At 42.4% G+C, this 24,325-nt stretch overlaps 3 protein-coding genes across 8 annotated transcripts in view; 2 read left to right on the plus strand and 1 right to left on the minus strand.

Moving 5' to 3' along the window:
* The first annotated feature begins 53 nt into the window (after positions 1-53).
* On the plus strand, positions 54-1,918 carry Vkor (Vitamin-K epoxide reductase). The gene is made up of 3 exons (XM_012364864.2): positions 54-473; positions 1,184-1,281; positions 1,390-1,918. The coding sequence occupies exons 1-3, from the start codon at positions 289-291 to the stop codon at positions 1,605-1,607; spliced, it is 501 nt and encodes a 166-aa protein (XP_012220287.1). The 5' UTR covers positions 54-288; the 3' UTR covers positions 1,608-1,918.
* Positions 1,919-1,942: 24 nt separating this feature from the next.
* Positions 1,943-14,684, minus strand: chas (chascon). Its single transcript, XM_067355019.1, has 12 exons — positions 14,433-14,684; positions 11,631-11,806; positions 10,951-10,987; positions 10,042-10,211; positions 9,485-9,670; positions 6,846-7,061; positions 6,427-6,667; positions 5,756-6,094; positions 5,310-5,515; positions 4,872-5,085; positions 4,190-4,670; positions 1,943-3,446 (listed from the first exon to the last, which is right to left on the minus strand). The coding sequence occupies exons 2-12, from the start codon at positions 11,697-11,699 to the stop codon at positions 2,915-2,917; spliced, it is 2,691 nt and encodes an 896-aa protein (XP_067211120.1). The 5' UTR covers positions 11,700-11,806; positions 14,433-14,684; the 3' UTR covers positions 1,943-2,914.
* A 3,668-nt stretch (positions 14,685-18,352) lies between these two features.
* Positions 18,353-24,325, plus strand: part of LOC105671019 (autism susceptibility gene 2 protein) — a 28,448-nt gene continuing 22,475 nt past the window's right edge. For 2 of the 6 annotated variants that reach the window (XM_012364845.2, XM_067355015.1), the window contains exon 1: positions 18,353-21,469. In XM_012364845.2, coding sequence (XP_012220268.1) covers positions 21,050-21,469 — 420 coding nt within the window. In that variant the 5' untranslated portion in view covers positions 18,353-21,049. The remainder of the gene's footprint in view (positions 21,470-24,325) is intronic. The other 4 variants (XM_067355016.1, XM_067355014.1, XM_067355013.1 and 1 more) reach the window with 4 other exon arrangements.

Genomic DNA, 24,325 nt, shown 5'->3' on the forward strand with positions numbered 1-24,325 from the left:
ACAATAAGTATGCACTTGAAATTTGAGTCGATGTGACGGAGAGCTTGGTTCACACAACGTTGACACATCTTTAATACTCCACTGAATATCGATTCTCGCTTTGGGAAGCAGATTATTCCAACGCGAGTTAGTCGCCGTTAGTTATCTCGAAATCATCTCGAACATACTGCCTCGAGTCGAGTGCATGACCGTGTCGTCAGTAGCACGATAGAGACACAACACGTAACATACGTGTACGTACAATAGCAATCTTTTAATCTTGAATATTAACGGTGATTTTGTGACACGATGCCGGCAGTTGGAAACTCTGCGTTACGAAAACTCAATACCGGAATCTTGTCCGCGTGCGTGATCGGTCTTGGATTATCGTATTATGCATATGTCGTGGAAACCAACAAAGAACAAGATGATTCGTACGAGGCGTTGTGTGACATTTCGGAGCATATTAGTTGCACTAAAGTATTCATGTCCGAGTAAGTGAGCAAAATATATACTACATCGGCACGATCGTGTTAAAGATAATTATGTTCTCTTCATGCCTTTAGTCTAAATATGATTAACGATTTTTCATTTGTTTCATCACTTTATATAGTCGAGATGCAATGGAATAACTTTATGGAATAACTTTATTATCTTCTGCAGGAAATATTCCCATATAAATTTTTATTTTAGACATGTCCTTATATTATATAGAATATTATTTTATACTGAATGAGGAACACAAATATCATTATTTTATCTTAATAATATAAAAAAATGATACAACATTATATTTATGTGTATTTATGTTTATGTGAATATCAAAAAATAGCGACAACAGATAATAGCAGTAGAGTAGCAATGAACATGATGATTTGCCAGATTTGGAGGTACATACCTATCGCAAATCGTTGATTGCTACTCTGCTGCTGCTCTACTGAACACGTTATCGATGAAACGTCATATGTTCAGCCATGATTCTTCGCTGCATAACTGCGCGAGTTTTTAAATAGGATGTTGGAATTTATAATCTAAAGAATAGTGTGGATTAATGTTTTCAGCATAATTTGATCGTTGTTATAGAGAACAGTGTAGAGATTAAGTAAGATAAAAATGACGTGACCATAAAATTATTTAAAATATGATTAAAAATAATCATGAAATTATTTCAACGAACAAAATAATAAATAATATCGTATTTCAGATATGGCAAAGGATTCGGGCTGATTCCAAAAAATTCCATATTTAACATTCCAAATTCGTTATATGGTTTAGCATTTTATACTCAGGTTGCAATTTTAAGTATGTATTTAAGTATTGACAGTATTTATATATATTTTATATATCAATATGTATTTAAGTATTGACAGTATATATATTTTATCTATCAATAATGAAATATTTTTTCAGGTATGATTAATAATTACACATGTTCTGCTGCCGTTGTTGTTCTGGGAATACTTTCAAACATTGGCTCGATATATTTAGCTCATATATTATACATATTTAATGACATTTGCGTAGTGTGCATTAGCACTTATATTGTAAACGCAGCGATTACGTATTTCAGCATTAAGAAATTCCGAAAATTGTCCATCAATGATGCGCGCAAAAAGAAGATAAAATAACTTTTTTTCATTTAATTGCAACTTTTGCGGTTGTGATAGAGAAGCTATTATAACTTTTTTTACTAGACTGTTATTTTTTTATTTATAAAATTATATCAATGTAGATATAAGTATTAAAAATTTTACAGATAGATAAATGTAGTCTCAGACACATCACTTATACCACGATGAGTGAGGTCAAGGCGTTTCTTCATGTTATATAATGCAAACGGTTCTTAATGTACAACTAATTTTTATACTGTAATTTACATAACCAGTTATATATCTGTTTGTTTTTACCCAACAAGAATGTTTTTAAAATCAAAGACGCATTTTTTAATAATAATTATGTACAATTGAAAATAAAAGTTTTATTTGTATTATAAATCAAAGATATGAACAATATAAATTATATTACATAATACAAAAATCGTATTAATAAAAATTATACACGATAATTCATATTGCAGGGCGTCTCAAGTTCTTCATATCTTTTTTGGCGACTATTCCTATATTTAATTTGATATAATTATTTCTATATTTGATTTGATATTTAATTTAACAAAAAATATGCTTGCTCAAAGAATATTGATGATAGAAATTACAATGAACGCGGAACTCTTTTGTACATTGTATATCGAAGTTAGCAACATTTTTCATACTTTTTTGTAAGAATATCAGTAATTTAAAATATGTGGCACATAAAAGAAATGTTAAAAAAAATATGAAACATCTTTTAATGTTAAAAAATTTAACGATTGTTATCAGTGTTCTATTTTACTATATTTCATATAATCAATTTCAAATATGATTTGATTTGACGATTTCATGCGTCAATCTTTCGTAAAAAAGATGTTGCGTATATCATATAAAATTACGCTTTTCTCGTTCGAAAGCAAAAAATCGATTATATAATTTCTAGCTTTAGCATTGTCCATCATTTCTTGATCACTTTCGTGAAAGGCGCAACATAAAAAATGAAATGAATTATTTATTAAGGATAAATTTAAAATTTTAATTGTATATATATTTACAAATAAACATGTGGTCATCAGTGATGCAATTAAGAGTAAAAAGAAGAAGCGGCGGTCAAATATCAAATATAAAAAAAAATACAAGATTATCGATAATTTATATACAGCGCAATTTATAATACACGTAACATACATACAATTCATTATTTTACTAGAACTGTAGCTCTTTGTTCATGCCAGATTTGATCTGCTCATATTTTGAAAAAAAGAATCTTTGTGTACGCGTGCAGAGAAAGGAGAGCGGTATAATTCCACTGAAATGTACATTGTTGCGTCACTGACGACCATCGCTTATTATTTACCATCTTTTAACAGATCTTTAGTACTACGACTGATGCTGGCGAGAATACCGGGGCTCTTGAGCGGCGGTGTTTCGTCCAACCGGTTCAGGTGTAAATTGGAGGTATACGGTGCGCGCGTCGGCGTGTCGATGCCGTTCTTGTCCGCCTCGACGTTAAAACTCTTGCTGCGCGATAGCGACGATTTGTATGTCCGTTCGGGTTTCGGTGGTGCCTGAAGAGTGCTGTAGGTCGATGCTGTGTTCACTTTGGGAGACGTGTTCACAGTATTTTTGATCGATATGTTGATCATGCTACTGTGCTGCTGGTTCCTTTTACCGGGCGTACCGTGTCTCGTACCGATATTCGCGTGAACGCCTTGATGTCGCCTGGTCTGCGATGTTGCTTGCGACGAGCGTGTCGATTGTCCACCGGAATGCAGATTCCGCGGTAATGTTTGCGTGGACCGGAAGTGCTCCTCCCTCTCGTGATCGCCGGCCAGTCTGCTGGTGGATTTGCTAAATCTGCCGAGGGAGCTGGAGACAACGCTGAAACGCGGTCGTTTCCGAAAGATGATTCCGAGTCGTGATGTACTTTCTCTCGTCGGTTGAACGATCGAACGAGCGTAACGAGCCCATATATACATACACACATTCGAGATTCATGCGTACCCTTCATGCAGCCCTCACCCGAAATCGAAGCGAGCGCGAGTTCGCCGAGATGCGACTTAAAAGATACCCAAGCGGCCCCGATTTAGTCGTTCGCACTTTGGCTCCTGAAGCTTGTACAATTAGATCCGTCTTTGGCGGCTGAGCGACATGAGATAGCAAATTTGTTGTCCACTCACGATGACAGCCTCCGATGTACATCGAGAGACAAATTTTCACTGACAATGTGCGAAAGCATGAAATATCCTCGAAATGCCGAATCATTTCTGACAAATATTTCACGTGTGCGATGGGCAACTAAACTTATGAAATATCTCGAATCAATTCAGGTCTCTCGCACTTTCACTTTTAATTTATTATCATTTTCGTCTGCCAAAAATCGTGATTCTTTACAATTTGTTAAAGTTTTTCTTGTATATCTCTATGTCTCAAATTAAAATATTAATTTAATTAATTTAACTTAATTTATCTCAAAGCCCATAAAAAGTAGATGAAATCGAAACGACCGCTAATAACCGCGAGTAATATTACAAAGCAATCGATGTTTAAATAATTCGAAATTTATCAGCCAAAATTTGTCTCGCTCTCAAACTACGTCATATATCGAGTATACTTCGATTTACCTGTGCTCCGAATCTACGGTAATTTTACCGGAGCCGCGCGGTCTTCCGTGTCGCTGTTGGTCTCTGTCGTCCTCGTATCCTTTCTCGCGGCCGTAGATACTGCCGCCGAAAGGATCCTCGCCCAAATAGTACCTCTGCAAAGGCGGCGGCGTGGACTCGCTACGCTTCCATTGCTCCTGGACGACGTGATCGGTCGTTTTAGTGGCTGTCCTCACTTTATTCGACGCTTTGTTGACGTTGCGCGGTGACCGCGGTGGTCTCTCCGGGGGTTTATCCTTCGGCGGCGTCACGACTCTTTCACTGACGAGCGGAATATTTCTATCGATCACGTTGTACTGTAAATAGGTCGGGCCGTTGTCATCGGTCTGCGTCAATTGCGAGATCGAACTTCCCCGTTTATTCTTCCTCTCCGTGCTGGCTGAGCGCAATTTGCCCACCAGCTTTCGAAAAGATTCGCCGATCTTGTACTTAGAACCGCTACCTGTAAATCGATTTTTAGCGCTTTACAATGATATTTTATCTACGAGCTATGATGATGTAATATTAATATTAACAATCTTTTTTTATCTTATCGATGTTAAAACTTGATTTTTAGATAATATTTGACAAACGAGAGGCACACATTGTAAGTTACATCTAGTTGCATCTCAATGGATTTTGTTTTCATCTTTTGAAAACTTACTTTTTGATGTCCGTGTAGTGTCGGATTTTTTTTCCTCGCGACGGGGCGTCGACGGTTCTGGAGAGATCGACCGTGATCGCGGCGAAGTGCTTTTATCGCGTTCTTGAACATCGCGGCTACGACTCTCCCAAGTTCTTTGCACCACATGTACCGGACTTGAGGTACGTCCCAAAGATAGATCATTGAAATTAATCTTTTCTTCAGATTTTGTCCACTGCAAGCCATTAATTATGAATATAATGAAACATTTTATAAATCTACGATGATGCAAGTCAGTTATTCGTTTAATTAATTGCTTATATCTAGCAATAAATATTAAAAAGAGCACAAATAGACATTAAATTTACTATAGGCTATTCTATTATTTTGTATATATTTTTCTCATAAATTTATTTTAGAAAATGATAATTTCGATTACAAAAAAGGAAAGATTCGTACTTGTTCTTTCGGTTTCCGACGAATCGGTGGGGAAGGTGTGCGTTGCCGTTCCTCGATGGAATCTTGGTATTCGCGTCGAAAAGATTCGTAAGTTTTCGAATATGATGATTCAACTTGATTTCTCTTATGCCCGTGGGCATGTCCGTTGGCACGAGGAGATTCCACACGTCGAACCGGAGAGCTCGAGCGTGCGTGATTTTGTTTCTCTAAAACATGAATTTATACATTCACATTGTTTAAAAATTATATATATAGTTTAATATTTATAAAGTTGTGATAAATTGATTATATTTGACTGCAAAATATATTATCGGAAAATCGTACAATTTTATCTTTCGCAAGAAACTTATATAAAAATAACATTTTATATTTTAATATGAATTTAAAAACAAATCTTTTAGCATTAATACTATGAATAATTTTTTTTCAATTGTTTTTTTCCATACCTCTCCCTTGATATCGCTCCGACCACTCGCTGATTCCATGAAAATATCTAGAAGGCGAATCCGAGTCTCGACCACGTCGCTGATGGCGGTTGGAGCTTGCGTTTTGATAATCGCGTTCCTTCGGTGTGCAGGACTTCATAGTAACATTGATGTAGCTTGTATTGGTGCTGGTTGGGAGAGGAGAGTCGTCGGCGTCGAGAGACCCGTGGGAGGAGCGCGAGTCGCTACCGAAGTGGCTTTCCAGCCACTTCGATGTTTCGAATTTTCTCGCCTCGTCCTCTTCTTCAAGATCCAATGGCTTTTTCGTTAGAGCATCTTTCCGCGCGGCATCCGGGAAACCTATAATAACGTGTAGTGTTTTTTGTCTGCAGAGAATTGCGTCGGTAGGAGAATGGGATTTCGATATTTTTCAGACTCTAATTCCAGACGAGTTCTAGATTCAAAGTTCGAAACAATGAGACTTTAACCATTTTTTTTTTTTTGTTAAATAGATAATTTTCTGCTTATTGCAGATATAATCTTGATGAGAAAATCGTTAATTTATTAACCGTCAGTTTTTGCGTTTCGATATTACGTATATTACGGAATATACCGCGGACCGTCCGATCGATCGACCGTATAAACATGTGGAACGCGGCGATGGAAAATTAATAGAGAAAGGCGGCGCGTACCGGAGTATTTGTGAAGACGAGTCGTCCGCATGCCTGTTGGTGATGGCGACCAGTCGCCTATTCGTTCTCCTTCGCTTGTCTCTGCGACGTAGCGCATTTCTCGACCGACTCTCTCGCCGGCCGAGATGTAGTCCACCACGTCCTCTTCTCTCTTCTTAACGTACCTCTGTGAGCTTTCTTTCTTCGTTTCCGATGCGTCGTCGTCGTTCCTTCCGTCGTCCGGAACCTCGTCGTCGTTAATCTGAAACAGAAGAGTTCGCGCGTTCAAAAAAAAAATTTTTTTTTTTTTTATTATTTACATTATATTATAATATTAATATTGTTATTTAAAATTTGTGGAACATTGAGGATAAGTGGAGACAAGGAAAGGAAAATGGAAGCGAGAGTGTACTTAGTCGATTTTTACTGCCGCGACTTACCTCTTCGTGCTCGACCGTTCGCTTTTTCTCGGTAACGATTAATCCGTCAGCCTTCAGCTCCTTCTTCTCCAAGGTCTTCTCGGTGTCGATAACCTTGTTTGACCTAGTCGTGTGCTGAATGACCCGCGGACCGGACTGCGGCGTCAACTGTTTCGAAGATTCAGCAAGTGCAACTCGCAAGTCGCCTCTATTGCTACGCACCGCTTTCTGGTATGCCTGCAAAGCAGATGCATCCGCATTTTAACCCCGGCACTCGCGACCAGTTATTATCTCCGAAAATACCCTCCCCTTTGATACATGTATATATTCCAAAATCTCGTCGCGATAAACCGGCTGGTCCGGCTTCGCTTGTTTTCCTCTTTGCAAGATGTATCGAGGGAGGCAACGTTCAAGAACAGTTATAATGGAACAAGTGTACATTTCCGAATGCTTAGGAAGATATCACGAATCAAAGTATGACCGGTTATCGCGATTTTCATGAATTTTATTTACGCTCAAATAGCATCTATACATTTATTCTAATTTTGTAACCGAAAAATAATAGCAATGATTTTGATTATCATTTTTGATAATTAATTTGTTTTATTATATCGTGAATTGATCTCCAGTCGAAATTTTACTTGAATATTATGACCTTAATTATTGAATCACATTTTTTAACACAAGCTGTTATTTTTATATGTGCTTCTCCCTTCAAACATCTGAGAAACATTGCGGATTCGCAATCTCTTCGGTGACTTTCTTGATTTTGCTGCGAATCGATGCGCCGGTTGGTTACGCATTAAGAATGCGTAACACGTCCGTTCGTGTGCACCTACTAAGACGCCGGGCGAATAAATGAAGAATTATGCAAAGTGCCGGGTTGCGATGACACGACACGATTGTCCGATTGCCGGCGCGAGAGGCGACCAGTGTCCGTGAACAAGCGCGTCGAGGACGATGACGAGCATGACGAATCGCGGCGGTACACCACCGAGAAAACTGTTCACCGTGTCACACTACTTTCAATCGGATCTGTGTTCTGGTCTAGTTGCAATGGGGCGTATTATGCGGTCTTAAACAGGTCCGACTTCAATGCGGCTATTAACGATTATTGTATATACCTTTCATTTTGTTAGAGAGAGAGAGAGACAGAGAAAAAAAAGAAGAAAGAGAGCGACACGTCCCGTCGATGCGTCGTCTGATTAAAGCAGAGCGCGCGTGTTTTCCCGAGCGGTCGTACCGATATCTCTCGCGCGAGGACGACTGGTCCAGCGGCGACGACGACGAGCGAGGAATCTCGCGAGGCTGCGAGGGATAGGACCACACGAGGAGGTAGGACGAGTTCTCCCGATCCCCCCTCGAGGACGACGCGAGCCGCGGCGCGATTCCGCCGACGAGAACGGGCACACGGGATACCGGGTCGCGGGCTGAATTCGCGGCTGATCGCACTCGGGCGAGACGTGCGGAACAGCTGCCGAGACTGCGGCTGTGGCATCTCGTGGCTCCTTCATCGCCATTGGGTGAAGGGAGAGCAAAATCGAGAGATCATCGACTTCCACTTCTTGAGATCCCTTTCCCTCTCCCTCTCTCTCTTGCTTTGTCTGTTGCTCTTTTTCTCTCCCGCTCTCTTTCTCTCTCTCTCTCTCTCTCTCTATCTCTTTCTCCTTCTCGTTTGCTCTCTCACTTGGCAACGCCATTCGCCGTTTAACTCCGTCCTTCCTTCGTCCTCTTCGTCCAGAACGATTCGACCTCCTCCATCCTGGATCGTTCATGCGCGCGAGAGCGTCTTTCATGTGTATACCTGTTGCCCGTCTTTCGCAATCCGGGTATTCCTCTCTCGCGTATCCTCGCGAGGCTTGCAAAACCTCGTCGCGATCGTCGTGGATGCAATTGCATGTTGCATAGATTGGTATCGGAGGGAGAAAGGGCTTTTTTTTTTTTTACTATAATGAGAAACCAAGCGCTGTTCTTGGACCCGTCTATCCGCGCTAACTGATGTGTTATTATGTCACTCGGAGAGTAACATGATCTGTATTGCTATTATCGTGTCGGACGGCATAAACGTCAAATTAGCATGCTTCATTAAACATCGCGCTCGAAGTAAACGCAACGGCGAAGCAATCATTAAAAAAATAACATATTGATCTAACAATAAGCGGACGCGTATTATCACATCTTCTAAACACGTTTCAAATTTAATCGCTCGAGTTGTCAGACCGAGAAAGCTTGGAAACTATTTTATCTTTCTCGATATATCTTTTCACGCGTACACATAGCATTTCTAGAGAAATATAATATTAATTTTGTATGAACAGACAAAATATTGATATTGGGAGATATGAAATGTAAATGTTTTCTTTTCGTCTGCAAGCTATTTTGTAATGAAGAGGAATATCTGGCGCCTTGCCGACCGCGTGCCGACCGTGCTTGTCGTGTTAATGTAAGATACGTCTCTAACGACACAACGAACTATCAGATGGGACGAGTCTTTGGAGAACAAACAGCGCGACCTTTTCGCGGCGCGTGACGCCGGGAAAAGAGAATGCGCGTTTACAGCCGTATTCCCTGCGGCACGCGCAGGTGGAATTCAGGTGTGGGTGTGTCGCGCGTTGCATATACACACATATATATATATATATATATATATATATATGTACCTCGTCCGTGATATCTCCCAACTGCTGACGATCCTCCGTCTCGAGTCTCTCCTCGATCTCCTCGCGGCTCCGCATCACCGTCTCGTTGAGCTCCTTTTGCACGACGTTGCCGCCATTTCCGGTCGCGATACCACCTGCCGTCGGCCGCCAGTCGACCTCCTGTGGTTGATCCCCGGTCGTGCGTCTCTAAACACCAGTTCGCAAACGTTAAAGGCACGTTTCTGTACGCGCGCGTGATACTACAAAAGGAAGCCGGGCTCCAGTCTGACAATGTATGCAGGATTAATGAACAATAGACGCGTGTCGTAAAGAACCAAGAAGATGCTTTTGCAAACTTGTTTGTTCTTACATCTCGCGTTTCGTAAAAACTCTTATGATTGAAGTGCAACTTGGACCTTTTTAACCAACACGAAAGAAATAAGATAAGAAAGTATGAGACGAAAAAAAAAAAATTGGAGAAATGAAAAATTGTTCAATATATTTACAACGAAGTTTTGCGTTTATATCACTGAAATTTACATCGCTATTTTTATCACTAAATTCACTAGCGTGCAAACCTCCTGAGTCGTATGCTCCTGTTGCTCGACATCTTCAGTCGTGTTCGTAGTGACGAAGGGTCCAGTGTCGACGACGACCTCGCCGTCCTCGAGCACGACCTGCCGTTTCACCCTGGTCTCGATCTGCCGGGTGGTGGTGATCTCCTTCTTCTTACGGGTTTCCCATTCCTCTGAAAATCGGAAACAAGTATTTTCTCAGGCTCGGCAACATCAGCAAGAGCAATTTCTCGGTCCCGAACAAACGGACAAACGAAACGCGAACGATGAGCCGACGACAGGGAGAGACGCGGCGAAAGATTTTATTTCGTGTCGATTATCGTGCCTTTACAAGCATTTCAATCTAATGCCAAATAAGCGAAACAATATTTATACGCCGGATGAACAGCTATCTTTGCAATTGTCATGTTTGTCAGATAAAGCAAATAGTAGAAAAGAAGAATGCTAGCTTATCTTTATGTTTCCATCCTCGGGTCATACAATAATCTAATCTATTCTATTTGTATAACGAATACGAGGGTTCGACAGGTCGGATGATTTTGGGCCATTTAAACATAAGATTTTGGACTGAATGTTACGGCACTTAACCACTCATATTGTTAGCACTTTTGAAAATGGTCATAGTTAAAATTTTCAAGATTACAAAATGATAAGATATTTTTATCAAATCATTTTTTACGATTTAAGTGAATTGAATCTGTATACTAGAGTCTCTTTTATCTCTCTTATCCTTTTACATTTATCATATAATGTATATTTCTTCGCTATTTCTACTGCCTCTCCAGCTATCGGAAGTCATGCCGATGTTAATAGCGTCGTCTTAATAAATTTGCGATTTACACGCCGATGGCACGAAGGGTCATAGATTACCATTTCTGTTCGTAGATTAACATTTCTGTTCAAGGAATTTACCTTCTTTGATTAATGCCACGGAGTTCTCAGGGTCAACCTGAAAAAGGAAACAATACGTATGTAAATCCGCCTACGAGCGAGAGCGTCGGAGGAGGCGAAGCGGCGATTCCTTTCGGCTAAGGACATTCCGGGGAAGTTACGTATCGCGAGAAGTACGCGTCTACCGCAAATAACTTCGCTGTAACCGCTTTCTTACTCCATGTTACACGCGACTAAACTCTTGACCGACACCCGGCAGATCCCGATCCGATGTTAACGTGAAGTAAGATTATTCGCAAGATCAACTCTGAATAAACGAACAAATGACTTTCGACAGATTGATTTAACGCAATTACGCGACTTACAATGCGAGCTAAAAATAAGACTTAATCGAATACAAAGTTGGTCAGGGCTAATCGGAAGCAATTAATCGATTAGAGATTTGATTGAAAGAAAAATTTATCGAAATGGCAAATTAATGGAACAATAAATTTATCCGTCAAAATTTTTATTTGATGAATTGTTTTTAGTCAACAATTCTTTTTTCTATTCATCTTCTAGTCGATAAATTGTTCCTTCGACTTTTTCTCGAATAATTCATCACTTCATCGAATTTTTCATACATCAAACTTTCGTGAAAGTGAAACGCGCGAATAGCTGAGAAAATGCATTCTGAAAGAGCCGGAGAAAATGTTACTCACGAGAATAGAGGAGTGGGTGTTCGCTGGTGGACGGGCCTCGTATCGGCGTGTCGAAATCACCTCCATCATTCGATCATGTCTGCTACGAAATCCTAGTGTTTCTGCTGGGTCACTCGATTAGTTGTTGCGAGAAGGAATTCAATTGATAGACCCTGAGTGTGTTTGTATTAATATTTCTGTGAATAAACAACAAACACACTGTTACAGTTTGCTCTATTTATTAATCAAATTAAAATACACAGAAGGCTAAAATTTCTAGAAACTCGATTAGACATCAAAGGTTTCTGAGCTGATTGAGTTAACATTATGTTTGACAATTTCATATGTCAGATTCTAATTCTCGACGACGAAAAAGAAAGAAAACATCTCAATTTCTTCGCGATAATGCGGGATTCATTTCGAGACATTAGTCTCGCGCCGCGAGCGTGCATCCCTCTTCTCATTCTTCCGCTATGTCGGTGCGCATGTGGAGAGCTCGCGTATAGACGCGGAGCGCAATAAATTATTGGGAAGCTCTCTTTCTACGTGGAAGCCGAAGGCCGCGGTGGCACGCGGGCCTGTGGTCGCGACCACCTCGATATGGTCCGCGCGATATGATATCGAGATGACTAAAGACACGCGTGCACCACGTACAGCCGATTGCCTGTGCCCTGTATCAATGGTACAACTGGCGTAAGCCTCGCACTTTTCTCATTCTGATTCTCTATTAATTCGCAAGTCGGAGCTCGTGCAAATTGAGTTGTTTGTCTGAAAAGATAATTGATGCGTTATTAAGGATCGATCGATTCCTCACTATAACGGTGATTCTGAAAAGGCGGAAATAATTATACGACTGACGGAATGCTATCTGGTATTAGAAATAGACAGAACGTATAATACAGAGAAAATGCAGAATACTTTTGATATGCAAAATAGTAAAGCATTGACATTAGAGAATACGTCGAGTAAAATAAGCAGATTTCACAATAAAATTTTCTAATCGTAATGAGAGTTAATGCTAACAAGTATCAATGTTTGCGATGTATCATTTTTGTAACGTTTTGTTGCGCTACGTGTACTGGGCGGCTTGACCATCTTAATTGCCACTGTGCGATAATGAATTCTTCGAGCGGAGCAATTTAATTTGCTTTGAAAAAAGCTTTGCCTACGCCTCTGAACACTTGCGTCCTTGTGGTTGGAATTACGCACGCGTTCTCCTCACCTCAAACTACGAACAGGTACGCAAGTATTTAGATTTTTTTCTGCCCTTAGGATCTATGACTGCAAGGTATCATTTTTTTTTAAATTATTGCATATTTCCTGCGAAATGTGATTAATACCATTTCTAAGCATTTCATAAGTTTGCTGTACATCAAGTGGAATTGCCACACAATCTTCAATTTATCTGACATTGTTAATTATATGTTTTGTAGTTGCATAATATAATAATAATAATTATTATTATTGCAACGCACTATCAATCATATGAGAGGAAAGAATATAATAATGCTGAATTGAACTTTTTAATGAATTAAAGTTTTTTGTTTGTTGTATTGTAGACGTATGCTTAGAATTACTTGGTAAAAAGATTTTCGATAAATATCTCTAATACTCTAGTTTTTCTATCTCAATGAGAATCGCATAAACGCGAACAAATAAGATTTTTATATCTCACGGATAGATCTAAGAGAACGAGCATGCACTCTTTGCATTGACTACACGCTTCTTTGGTAATCCACGCTACAACCACGTAGTCTCACCTTATTGGATATGCGTGTGACGTCAGGGATGCGTCAGCGCGTAAAAGCGAATAACTCGAAAAGTTGTCCGTGACATTTTACTTTGTGTAGAATAGAATGAATTCATGGGAGAAATAGCAAATTCTGCGTAAAAAATAATATTATATAATATAATGATTATAATTGAAGGTAATTCTTTTGCTCTTTATTCATACATTTACAATCGTTTAAATTATTATTAGTCAGCTTTCCAATTATTTTTTATGAAGATATTTTAAAATAATTTATACAACAGCGTATTTTATATATAAATTCAAATATATTTCTCACTGCACATCTTTTATCTTTCACAAATTAACATTGATCGACAGTGACAAAATGAACGAATATGTGGATAAATAAATAAGGATAAAACGCGCGATACGGGATGTTCGGATTGCCGGTTGCAGGCGCATCCGCGGTGATATCAATGCGCGGCGATACGCGTGAAACGCTGCGTACAAATGGAGCATCGGTTTAACGAGCGGCGCGGATGCGTGACGCTGGACACGTGACCTCGCCAAGGACGTCGTCATTTTTAGCTGAAAATGCGAAGCGAGCAGGTTCGATCGCGCGCGAATCCATTTTAGGACCGCGCGACACTGACGATCTATCAAACGGGAACGGTACCTTGGCTTTCACACCAAATACAGTGGTTGAGGTCTACATTCACGGCGACGGCGGTTGTGTCGATCGTTATCAGCGGCTGTCGCGAAAAAACACCGGGATCGAAAACGAATCGGCTGTATCGAATGGAAATGTGTGGCTTTTATGTTCGCGCGGTGCACTGGGAAGATTCTCATCGCTCTCGTACCGCACGCCGCATGTTATGTAAGAGACTGACAATGCCACTCGCGTAATATCCTCGTGGAAAAGCCGTTCGCCGATGCGCCGGACCGATCCTTTCTCAGAAACGCGAGATGCATGCGCTTATCGGCGGCGCGTGTAAAAGAGAGATCGGGACGCGGGAGGGCGGAAGGGAGTGAAATTTATCTGGAAAGATAGAAAGGTGAGGTGAAAAGAGCGCGATGTTGTTTACACTCACCTACAATCCGTGGTCCGCGTGGTCGCGCTTATCCTCGCGGACCGATCTAGAAATTCTCGAATAAATTGGCACGAGAATGTTTCACGTTTCCCCGCGGGAATGTGTTTCGTTCACTGCGAGAAAAAAATTAATTAGACGTCTCGCCGCGTAGACGATTCCGATGACGAGCGATGCACCGCGAGCGCGAATGAGCGCGTGTTACTCACGACGCGCGAAACGAAAGTACTCGACGAGACTCCCGCCGCATGCTTTCGCGCCAGCGCTCGCGATACTGTCCGATCGTCGAGTACTTTCTGACGGATCCACCAAGCACCTCAGGATCGAGTCTAGCAGGTGCGGCGCCCCATAATGCGCCTCCGCCTATCGCGAATACAAGTATATCTTTCGGCATCTCGTACAATTCAACGAGAAAGATAAACTTACATCAAACACCGTCGTATGAATTTTTTAAAACCCAGAAGCTTCAAAGTTTCTTAAAAGGAAATGCGATACGCGTTAGGTATTTAGAATTTCCTCTAATGAGGCACAAATGATAATTATGAAGAAATGCGTGATTAGATAGATTCATTTTAAAGTAGCTTATTTCGCTTATCTAGTGATATTGAAATCGCTTTCTTCAGAATTCCAAAGTGTTAACAGAAAGTGGATAATTTAAGCAATAGATTAGATAATAGATTAGAATGTAAAAAATACGTTTCTATTATCAATCGTAATAGATTAAAAGTTGAATTAGATTACTTTTTGACGAACGTATCCATAATATGACACGCAAGTAATCACGATCGTGTAGTATCATTAGCGTTTTCGCGTTTGAATGCAATTGCACGCATTCATAATAAATAAATAGAGAATTATCGGATATTCTTATAGTATTTTCATTGTTTCACGAAATTTTTCAACTGTTAAATTTAGATTAAATTAAATTTGCGAGTAGAAAATTTTTTTACGAAGAAAACAGCTCCACGCTATCTTGTGCCGAGACTGTCTAAGCGGGAAATCGAGTAGGAGACGAAGATCGGCGGGGCAAAGTCACTGTAAACACACAGGCACGTACGCGACACCGAGTACACACCCGAATGGGCAAACAATATCCGTATCTCTAACACGATAGCGTGCCTCCAATCAGAGTTATCGTCAGAGTTGTGAGATTAACGTCCCATTAACCCATTAAAGCCCACAATCGCTCGTAATTGCCTTGAAAATTTTCAAAGGAGTGAAACTTTATTTAAACTTTCTTTTTTGGAATGTTTCGATATTTTATTCTGGAATTATCGACATTTTATCAAGTTGAAATATCTTATATTGTGAAGAGATTGTAAAAAAATTTTGAAAGGTGCATGTTGTGAGAGATAAAATGAATGTATTATAGGTAGAAAACACATAGATAGAAGCACATACGAATAACACGAGACATTAAACTTTACTGCAATTTCCGGTAGAAGAAGCTTGATTATGTCGTTAAAATTATAAATACACGACCAAGAAAGAATAATAATTGTACCGTCGAGTATCAGTAATAAACCACATGATATTTTAAGAACTATCTGATTTGCTTAAAAGTGGCGAATTATACAAGCGACTCGTTTGACCTGAAAAAGTTTTCTGATTTAAGTGTACGACTTCCCGTTACGAAGCACACAAATACGCGCGCGTTCTTGGCGCGAAGTGAATGAAGTTTTTGCGATAAGTAGATACGTTTCGGACCGCGTAAGTATGTCTGCGGATGTATATTTTCAGAAGCCCATTCTTAGCGCCCGAGGTCGTTAATATGCAAATGCACGCGGTTCCAGACGAATGCCTTATATCGCGCACGGATTTGGCGTGCAAAGTGATTCATCCGCGCGGTTATAATCAAAATACATCGCCTTTGGGTACCACCGGGGTCCGTCTTTATAATCCTGGCTTTTACACGTCACGAACGATGTGCCGCGCAAGGTCGACCTAAAAAAGGCGATGTCTGATCTTTATCGCGATTAATTAGCGATGCGAAAGCATCGAAAAAAGTGGTGTCTTTTCATTTTTGCGAAATCGATCGTGTGGCCCGTCCGATTCGCACACAAGCGCCGTTAAGTGAATGGTAATCGCGATGAGTCAACAGTATGTCGATCTGCTCTATTTGTCGCCGATAGCGGCAATGAGTATTATTGCTATCATTAGCTCTTTGAACGACTACTCTTTGCAGGATAGTTATTATCCCAGTTTATTTCTTATTGGAGATTACGCGATACGTAACAGCGCCACTTCGCGACTAATTGCGAGCTTGTTCGAATCACTTGACGATCGTAAACTGACTTGTCTTACAAAGTGGCTAAACGGATGGGGAAGCTTGTATAAACTTGAAAAATTACTTGTCGGCGTTAATTGCTATCCGCGGTATTCATTCATTCCGATTTACTCATTCAGCAGTATATCTAATAATCTAAGTGCTGGCGCACAGCGCAAGTTGTGCGGTAATATCGAAGTGGAATTTGCGCCGGTCGTAAATCAACAACACAAAGTCGGACAACCATACGAAATTCATCTATTACGCGCCGTTCTCTCCATCTACGATCGTAATTTTCTCGCTTTCCTTGACGGCAATCCGATTCCATGCAGTCGCGAGAATTGTGCAAGTAGATCGAAGTTATCGGGACCTTGGGACCAAAATATGCGCATTAATCTCGATGCTAATGCGCATAATGAGCTTGATATATCGGGGAAACGGTGTCAATGTCAATACCGTATGCTGCGAGCGCGTTAATGCGATACGCCGAAGATTTTCGTGTCTTCCAGTTTAGCCTCCGTGAAATTTTCTTCCAGACCGATAAATCTCAACCCTCGAACGATCTTCTTCGCCAAATATACGGATTTATCTTTCACAAATAGTTCAATCAAAAACTTATCTCTGAAACATTGAAATCTATTTGAATTTATTTCAAGCAAGAATTAATATTTTTTTAATTAAACGAGATTTTGAATCGTACGATTTTAAAAATCGATTTTTTTGTTTTTTTTCCAAGCGTGTTGTGTCTTTATTTTTCTACACGGTCTTCCGGATGCATGCACGTAGGTAGACAGGTCTAGAAATCGCGACGGGTTTACCTATATGGATTTGAAAACATACCGATTTCCAAAAGCGGTTGCGCGAAATGGAGGCGAATCGCGGAATACAGCGAGACACGTTCCCGCAAAAGCGGACGTAATTGCTCCTGCAAACTGGTTCACAGAAGACGCGCCTTTCCAGGTGCGGCTTAACCGATGATGCGGGAAAGAGATGCGGCCGGTGTGATGTCACTAGTTAGGTTTGCGGTTTGCGCATCCGATGCCCTCGTTTGTTATTTTAGCAAGTAAACTTACACTCGGTGAGAATTTATATTCAGCGATCAAAATCGACACATCAAGTAAAATTAAATACTTCGATGTAAGTTGTGATATAGGTCATATACAAATCAGCATGCAAACAAAAATAATATTATCTTTGTTATTTTCGTAACAACAGAAACGCAACAAAAGTGCATTTATCTATTTTCAATATTATATTGAGGATAAAAATCTATCAAAAGTAAATTACTAAAAGGATGGCAGATTGAAAAAAAAATTGTGCACATTGTTATCAATATATTGTTTACTACGAGATTATTTTCTCAATTTTCTATTTTTATTTATTATAAATGAAACATTTCTTTCCTAGGATGCGCGTTTAGACTTTTGGGGGCAAATGTTTAACAATTGAAAAAAGTTTTGCATATTATTAATTGTGATTTTTCTTAATTTTGTATTTTCTCATCTGAAAAAAGCATATCTAAAGCACAAGTGTCTAAAAAAACATCTGCCTATTGTAAAACCGCTCACGTTGCGATCATAATCAAGAGAGGCGAGCATCGGGAAAGCGTTAAGCTCAATGAGCAGTCGCGTTTAATCCACAAGACGTTAATAGCTGTTCGCTGCAGTAGATCCGCACGTCGGCCCTCGTTTCCCATTCTCCGCACGATCATATCAAAAATTACCGCCATACCATGTATCGAAAATCGATACTATTCGCGCGGAGCAAATACCGACATCTAGCGGGCTGAGACTTCATCAGAAACAGCAGAGAGCGTTTCGTGTCGTTTCGCAGGGTTGAATCGCGTTCCGTCTTTAGGTAGAAACAGAAGGTAACTAGTCCGTCGAGAAGGCCAGTCGGCTGGCCCGGAGAGGGGAGAGTGAATACCGATGAGGAAAAGAAGAGGAGAGAGAGCAAAGCAGCGCTCCGTGCCGTGGCAAGAGATCCACGACCTCAGGCCAAGGGAATATACACCGTAGTACGAATCGTCGTTCTGGTCGTGTGTATGCGCCGTCTGCGGAGCAGTAGGATAGTACGCCATATTCCCCTCGATGGTCGGTGGCGTGACAGAGACGACGGATACGGGCCGGGTAACGGATGACAGAAATGCTTGAACGTGTGAGCGTGAGGATTGACGGTGAACGTGGACAGGATTGATAGTGCGACCGTGTCGTTCGCGCGTAATTCGGGGCGTGTGCCTTTCGCCGTTGGATCGTGACTTTCTCGCTCCGTCTCCGTTCTGCACACCCTCTCTCTCTCTCTCTCTCTATTTCCCCTCCCCCCTTCTCTTTTTTTTTTAGTGTACTGTTCTCTCGGTGGCTAACCCCGTGTATTTAAACGTGTGATACGTGCATCATGAAGATCGTCAGGGCGATGATGCGCCAGCAGTGGCGCGTTTCACGCGTCACCGTCCCGTGACACGACGTCCTCGACGTCGTCGTCGTCGTGTGTGCAGTGTGTACGCGCGCGCTCGACTCGCCGAGACGAGGGGGCCGACGAACGTGTGCGGAAGACGAGGCGGCGGACGGGTGGACAGTAAGTCAGTCAGTCAGTCAGTCAGGTAGACAGAAGGAGCGCGGCAGGGACAGTCAGTCCCGTGAGAAGGCAAGCAGATCGGCGCGGCCATTTTTACACACCGCACGATGCGGCAACCGTGCGTGCTCGTTCGATCCGCCATTCCAAACAATCGGTGCGCTACGTGCCCTCCTCGCAGGATGCATCTGACGGCGGCAGGTCGTAAACGCACCGCCGTGCCGCAACGGCGACGATAAGCGCCGCGCCAGTTGGACGCACGCACAGGACGCGCTGCCCGCATACGTAAAGGCGGCGCGAGTGCGACACGATACGCACTGCGAGAGCGACGTGACGTCCCGACGAGGACGACAGGAGGACGACGGCCCGCGGCCGCCGGCAGTGACGGTGATAGCAGTGCTGGAGGAAAAGGCGGACGACGTCGTCGCCTTGTGGACGAGCGTCAACGGCGACGAAGACGGTGGCGAGGAGGAAGAGGCGGAGGCGAGGCGGCGGAGAAGGAGGCGGTGGACGAGAAGAAGAAGAAGGAAGAGAGGCACGTTGATCGTGACGAGGATAAACGAGAGAATGATAACGGCGCGCGCGACCGCGACCGCGGCGCGGACGGCTACGGCGATGAGGACGAACGGAAGGAAACGGAAGCCCCGTAGCGACCGATCCCGCTGCGCTGAACTTCTTGTGCTTCGTGCGTGTCTGTGATTCGCAGTGGATATCGTAAGCGGAGGATATATAGTGTGTGAACCGTCATCGGTGGTGCAGCGCCGTCGGACGATAATAGTGTACACTGTTCGCTGCCGTGAGTGTGCTTTTGCTACTTTGCGGTTTTCTACGCGCGTGTGCTTGGCCCTGAGAGAAGAAAAAAAAAGTGTGCTCGCCGATCTCGTCGCGACCGTATCATTCGCCCGTGCATTCGCGAAGTGCTCTATCTCGGTGTTGCTATTCTCTCCCTTTCGCTCTCCTTTTCTCTCTTTCTTGTACGCGCTTTCGCTCGCTCAACTCGCGCGCGCTCTTTCCCTCTCGCATGCTCTCTGCCCGTCTGTTCGGCCTGCGTGCGTGCTTCTCGCGTGCCTCTTCGCTACACGCACCCGAACTCTCTCCGCGTACGTCGACCGCTCTGCACGCGCGATCGATGTGACATCGCGCTCTCTCGCAAGCACGCGATATCGCGACTTACGCATCGCGCGCGCCGTGACTTTTACGCACCGCCGAGAGCGAGAGGACTCGTTTCGACGAGCGCAGAGAAAGAGGGACATCGGAAACCAGAAACGTATGTACAGGCATACGCGCATACGTGTGACAGTGCGTGCCGACGGCAACGTCTCGTGAGTGCGTATCCCGAGGCAGTGTGGTGCCCTCCCTCCTTCCCCCCGTGTCCTGTCCCTTCCCCGTTTGTCCCTACCACCTCCCCTCGCTCTATCAGTGCCCTGCGCCCCTTCGCCCATCGTCTTCCTTTCTTCCTCCCCGCCGTCCTTCCCCCGTGCTCTCCCTCTCTTTCCCGTCCTCGCCTTTCTTTCTCTCGCTCTCTCCGTACCCCCCTTCACTCTCTCCCTTCTGTCTCTCTTCCCATCGGTCGAGACGACCATAGAATGCACGACGACGTTGCCACGACCATCGTTCCTGTCGTCTGCTCACGTACTGCCTTTGTCGTCGTCGTCGCTGACGTCGCCGTCGTCGTCCCCGCGCCATACGTTTGCGCCGACCACGAGGCAGCGCACCGCGGGTGATCGCGAGTACCATCGTCCCGTTGGACGTTCCAGTGAAGTGCCGGTGTGGTCGTGCGAAAATGGAGATCGAGGCGAAGCAGCGTAGCCAGAAGAATCGCCGACGGGAGCGGGCGCAGCGCATGCTGGCGCAGAGGGAGAGTCTGGCCACCGCGAAGCAGCAGCAACAGCAACAGCAGCAGCAACAGTCACAGCAGTCGCGACAACGGCCGCCGAACGATGAGGAGGACAGCCACAGCGGCGAGGACGAGGATCCCGCCGGCGGTGGAGGCGGCGGCGGCGGCGGCGGCCTCGGACTCGGACTCGGTGCCAAGACCGGTCATCCACGGGACGGACACTCGCGGCCGCCCAGGCCGCCGCGACCCCCTAGGCCCCGCAAGAAGTCTTCCCTCGTCAACGCCATCCCGAAGGAGGCACTCTTCGAGGAGGACATTATCGACGGATTCGCCATCCTCGCCTTCCGCACGTACGAGGAGCTCGAGGTAAGAGAGACGCCAACTGGTATGCCCGGACTTTATATCACGTCAGCGATCCGTCCTACCTCCTCCTTCCGCTGAAACAAATTCACGACTCGTCATATCATTTTATTTGCTATGCGTATGTACCTGAAAATCCGGTTAAACGTAGCTTTGTGCGTCTCTCGGTCGTTTCCGAGATCTTTTCTTTTAGTCGAAAGGAAGATAAAAATATAAATTTGTGCGGGACACGTGTGTTTGAGGTAAAAGCGTTTGACGCGTATAAATTCTGACGTCGAATTCTTTGGCTGATAACAGTAAAGTTTGATGAATATTACAAGTAAGAACCATCCATCTTTTTTGCAACATATTGTTCATCTCTGCTTTCATTTCAATTCAATCATTTCCGGAAATACCTTCCGTTTCGTTATATGTCTTTCAACGTACTGTTTTTGAGAAATATCGTCTTTGTTTACTCAGCGAGATGCAGGTACGGCTGAAAGGGACGGTCATCTCTATTGTTTCGAATCCTGCGATCAGAACAAGTATAACGTCCTTTAGTCAATGATACGCTTGTCGATTGTGAACAGTGCGGTTCTTTTTGTGGAAAAGGTCGTCACGCTCTCTCTTAATCAATTACATTCCAGTGTATTTTGCTGAATTCACGCTGAGAAATTATCAATGCATCGTTTTTAATTCTATGAGATATCAACGTGACAATAAACGTGTTTTAAGATAATAAGCTTGACTAGCCTGTTGAAAATTAAGACATTCTAACACTACTTAATGGATCCTTCTTATTTTGATTTAGGACTCTGTTCTAAAAAGAATAATTTATTTAGTACGGATACGGCAGAGATAATTAATGTATTAATGGAAATACTGGTTTGTTAAAATTTGATTTTATCAAAAATTCAATATTTAATAATTTGTAACTTATGACAAAATACATTCAAATATATGAAAAGTTCGTATGCATTATATAGGATTGATAAAAGGATAATGACCGGTTGTTATTTCTGTGACAATGAATTGAAGTAATGTTAAATTCATTAAATATACTGAAAGCACAAATCAATGATTCTAAAACTGTTATTTGCCAATTCTACAAGTTTATAATGACATGAATTGTATTATTATATTATTGCCTGGAGTGAGCAAATATAGCAACTCAAATTAGCAAATTCAGATGATATATGTTCTCGATTAATTATGGAATACATGCGATTTCTCTGTGTCGCACAAAGTACGTGTGTGTAATGCACGCAAAGCGAATTTCGCAATCGAACAAGTTTGAGAGCAGCTGCTGTAGATAAACAGAGCGGAAAGTAAACTTACAGAGCTGACTTACAAGCGATATATTTAACAAAAAAAAGTGCACACGTTTATCTCAATAGAGGCGGTTTAAATCACAGAGATTAATATCATTACTTTTCAATAAATTGGTACTTCTGTTCCCTAATTAACAAATTACGGGAGCGCGCAGGCTCTCATAGAGCCGACCTCGGCCACTCGCGCGGTTTAATCGCGGTTGGGGCTTAAACCGACGTGTCAGTGCATCCGGCCTTTGAAACGTGCCTTCTCGATATCGACAACTGATAGCGCGACGATCGTTCTCTCGCGAGCGGCGAACGCGAGCGCGAGCGCGTTCCTTCCTCGGCGGATTGCATCGCCGTTGCGCCGTGATGCGCGTACTGACCATATCTTTTTTTTTGCGGTACGTAACGGTATTCGCGACTCGCAGACTCACACGGTGGAGCACTCCTCGCGCGAACGAGCAGCGAGATGAAAATCCGTGGAAGACGCTGCGAATTCTCCTCGCGAGGGAGAACCCGTTTCATTCGCTTAGCCCTGTATATATTAACCTCTGTATACATTAACCCCGTATATTACCAAGTATAATAATATATTACCATTTTTCTGCCCGAACATTCTGAGAAAATTTCCCTGATTTTGTAAATTTGCATGTGAGGCGTTGGAAGAACGAACGTGAATCAAGCGTATAATTCGTAAGGTCTGTGTTATTACGAATTACAATGTTAATTTGCTGCCCGGTTCTCTGTCTCATATATATAAATTACTTCGTTTAAATAGTAAAATAGCGTAATAAAAAAAGCACTCATGTATTTTAACGAAATAATAAATTTCTAACGAGCGAGTTCACAGTTAACATAATCGGAAATGCGATTAAAGAGTTAACAGGAGTTACCTCGGCGTAGCCAGAGATAGGGCATTCGACCTGATTCAAGCCGGAGATTACGCGAATGCACTGGACGTTCCGAGGACAGATAAGTCGCTAGCGAGAGCTCGTGTCGTCGATAAGACACATCGTAAATCGTGCACGAAGCAAATGTATATTTGTCCGCTATTGACATAAATTTACATCGCAACGAATCGCGACCTTGCAAGTCTCGCGCACTTTAATGCATACTTTATTTTGTTTTTCCTTTTCTTTTTTTTCATTATTTATAAAGTGGAAAATAATATTTTCTTGTGACAATTTTAAGAGAAGGATTTTTCAGAGAATCAAGACTCTGCAATTTTGTTTCATAATGCTCGAGGGAAGTGCTAAAATAAATCTTAGAATATTAATTGATGTAGAAACTATAAACACTTTATTCTCCTCTTGGACTTGTTTAAAAAACTGTCTACTTTATTGCGGTAAATATTTCTCCATGGCGAAACTCATCGGCGCATACGTCGCCGGGAGTGGCTCTTGAAAATTTTATTCGCGAGAGCAATCCTCGACAGTAAAATTTCCGACGTACATTGAGAGCGACACTTAATGAGTGCCCAATTGAGAGTTTTATTCTCCGAGAGCGATCCTCGATAATAAAACTCTCGAGTGTGCACTTCGCCTAGCCTTAGATATATTGCGCTACG

The sequence above is a fragment of the Linepithema humile genome, chromosome 5 (genome assembly GCF_040581485.1).
Source record: "Linepithema humile isolate Giens D197 chromosome 5, Lhum_UNIL_v1.0, whole genome shotgun sequence".
Lineage (NCBI taxonomy): Eukaryota > Metazoa > Arthropoda > Insecta > Hymenoptera > Formicidae > Linepithema > Linepithema humile.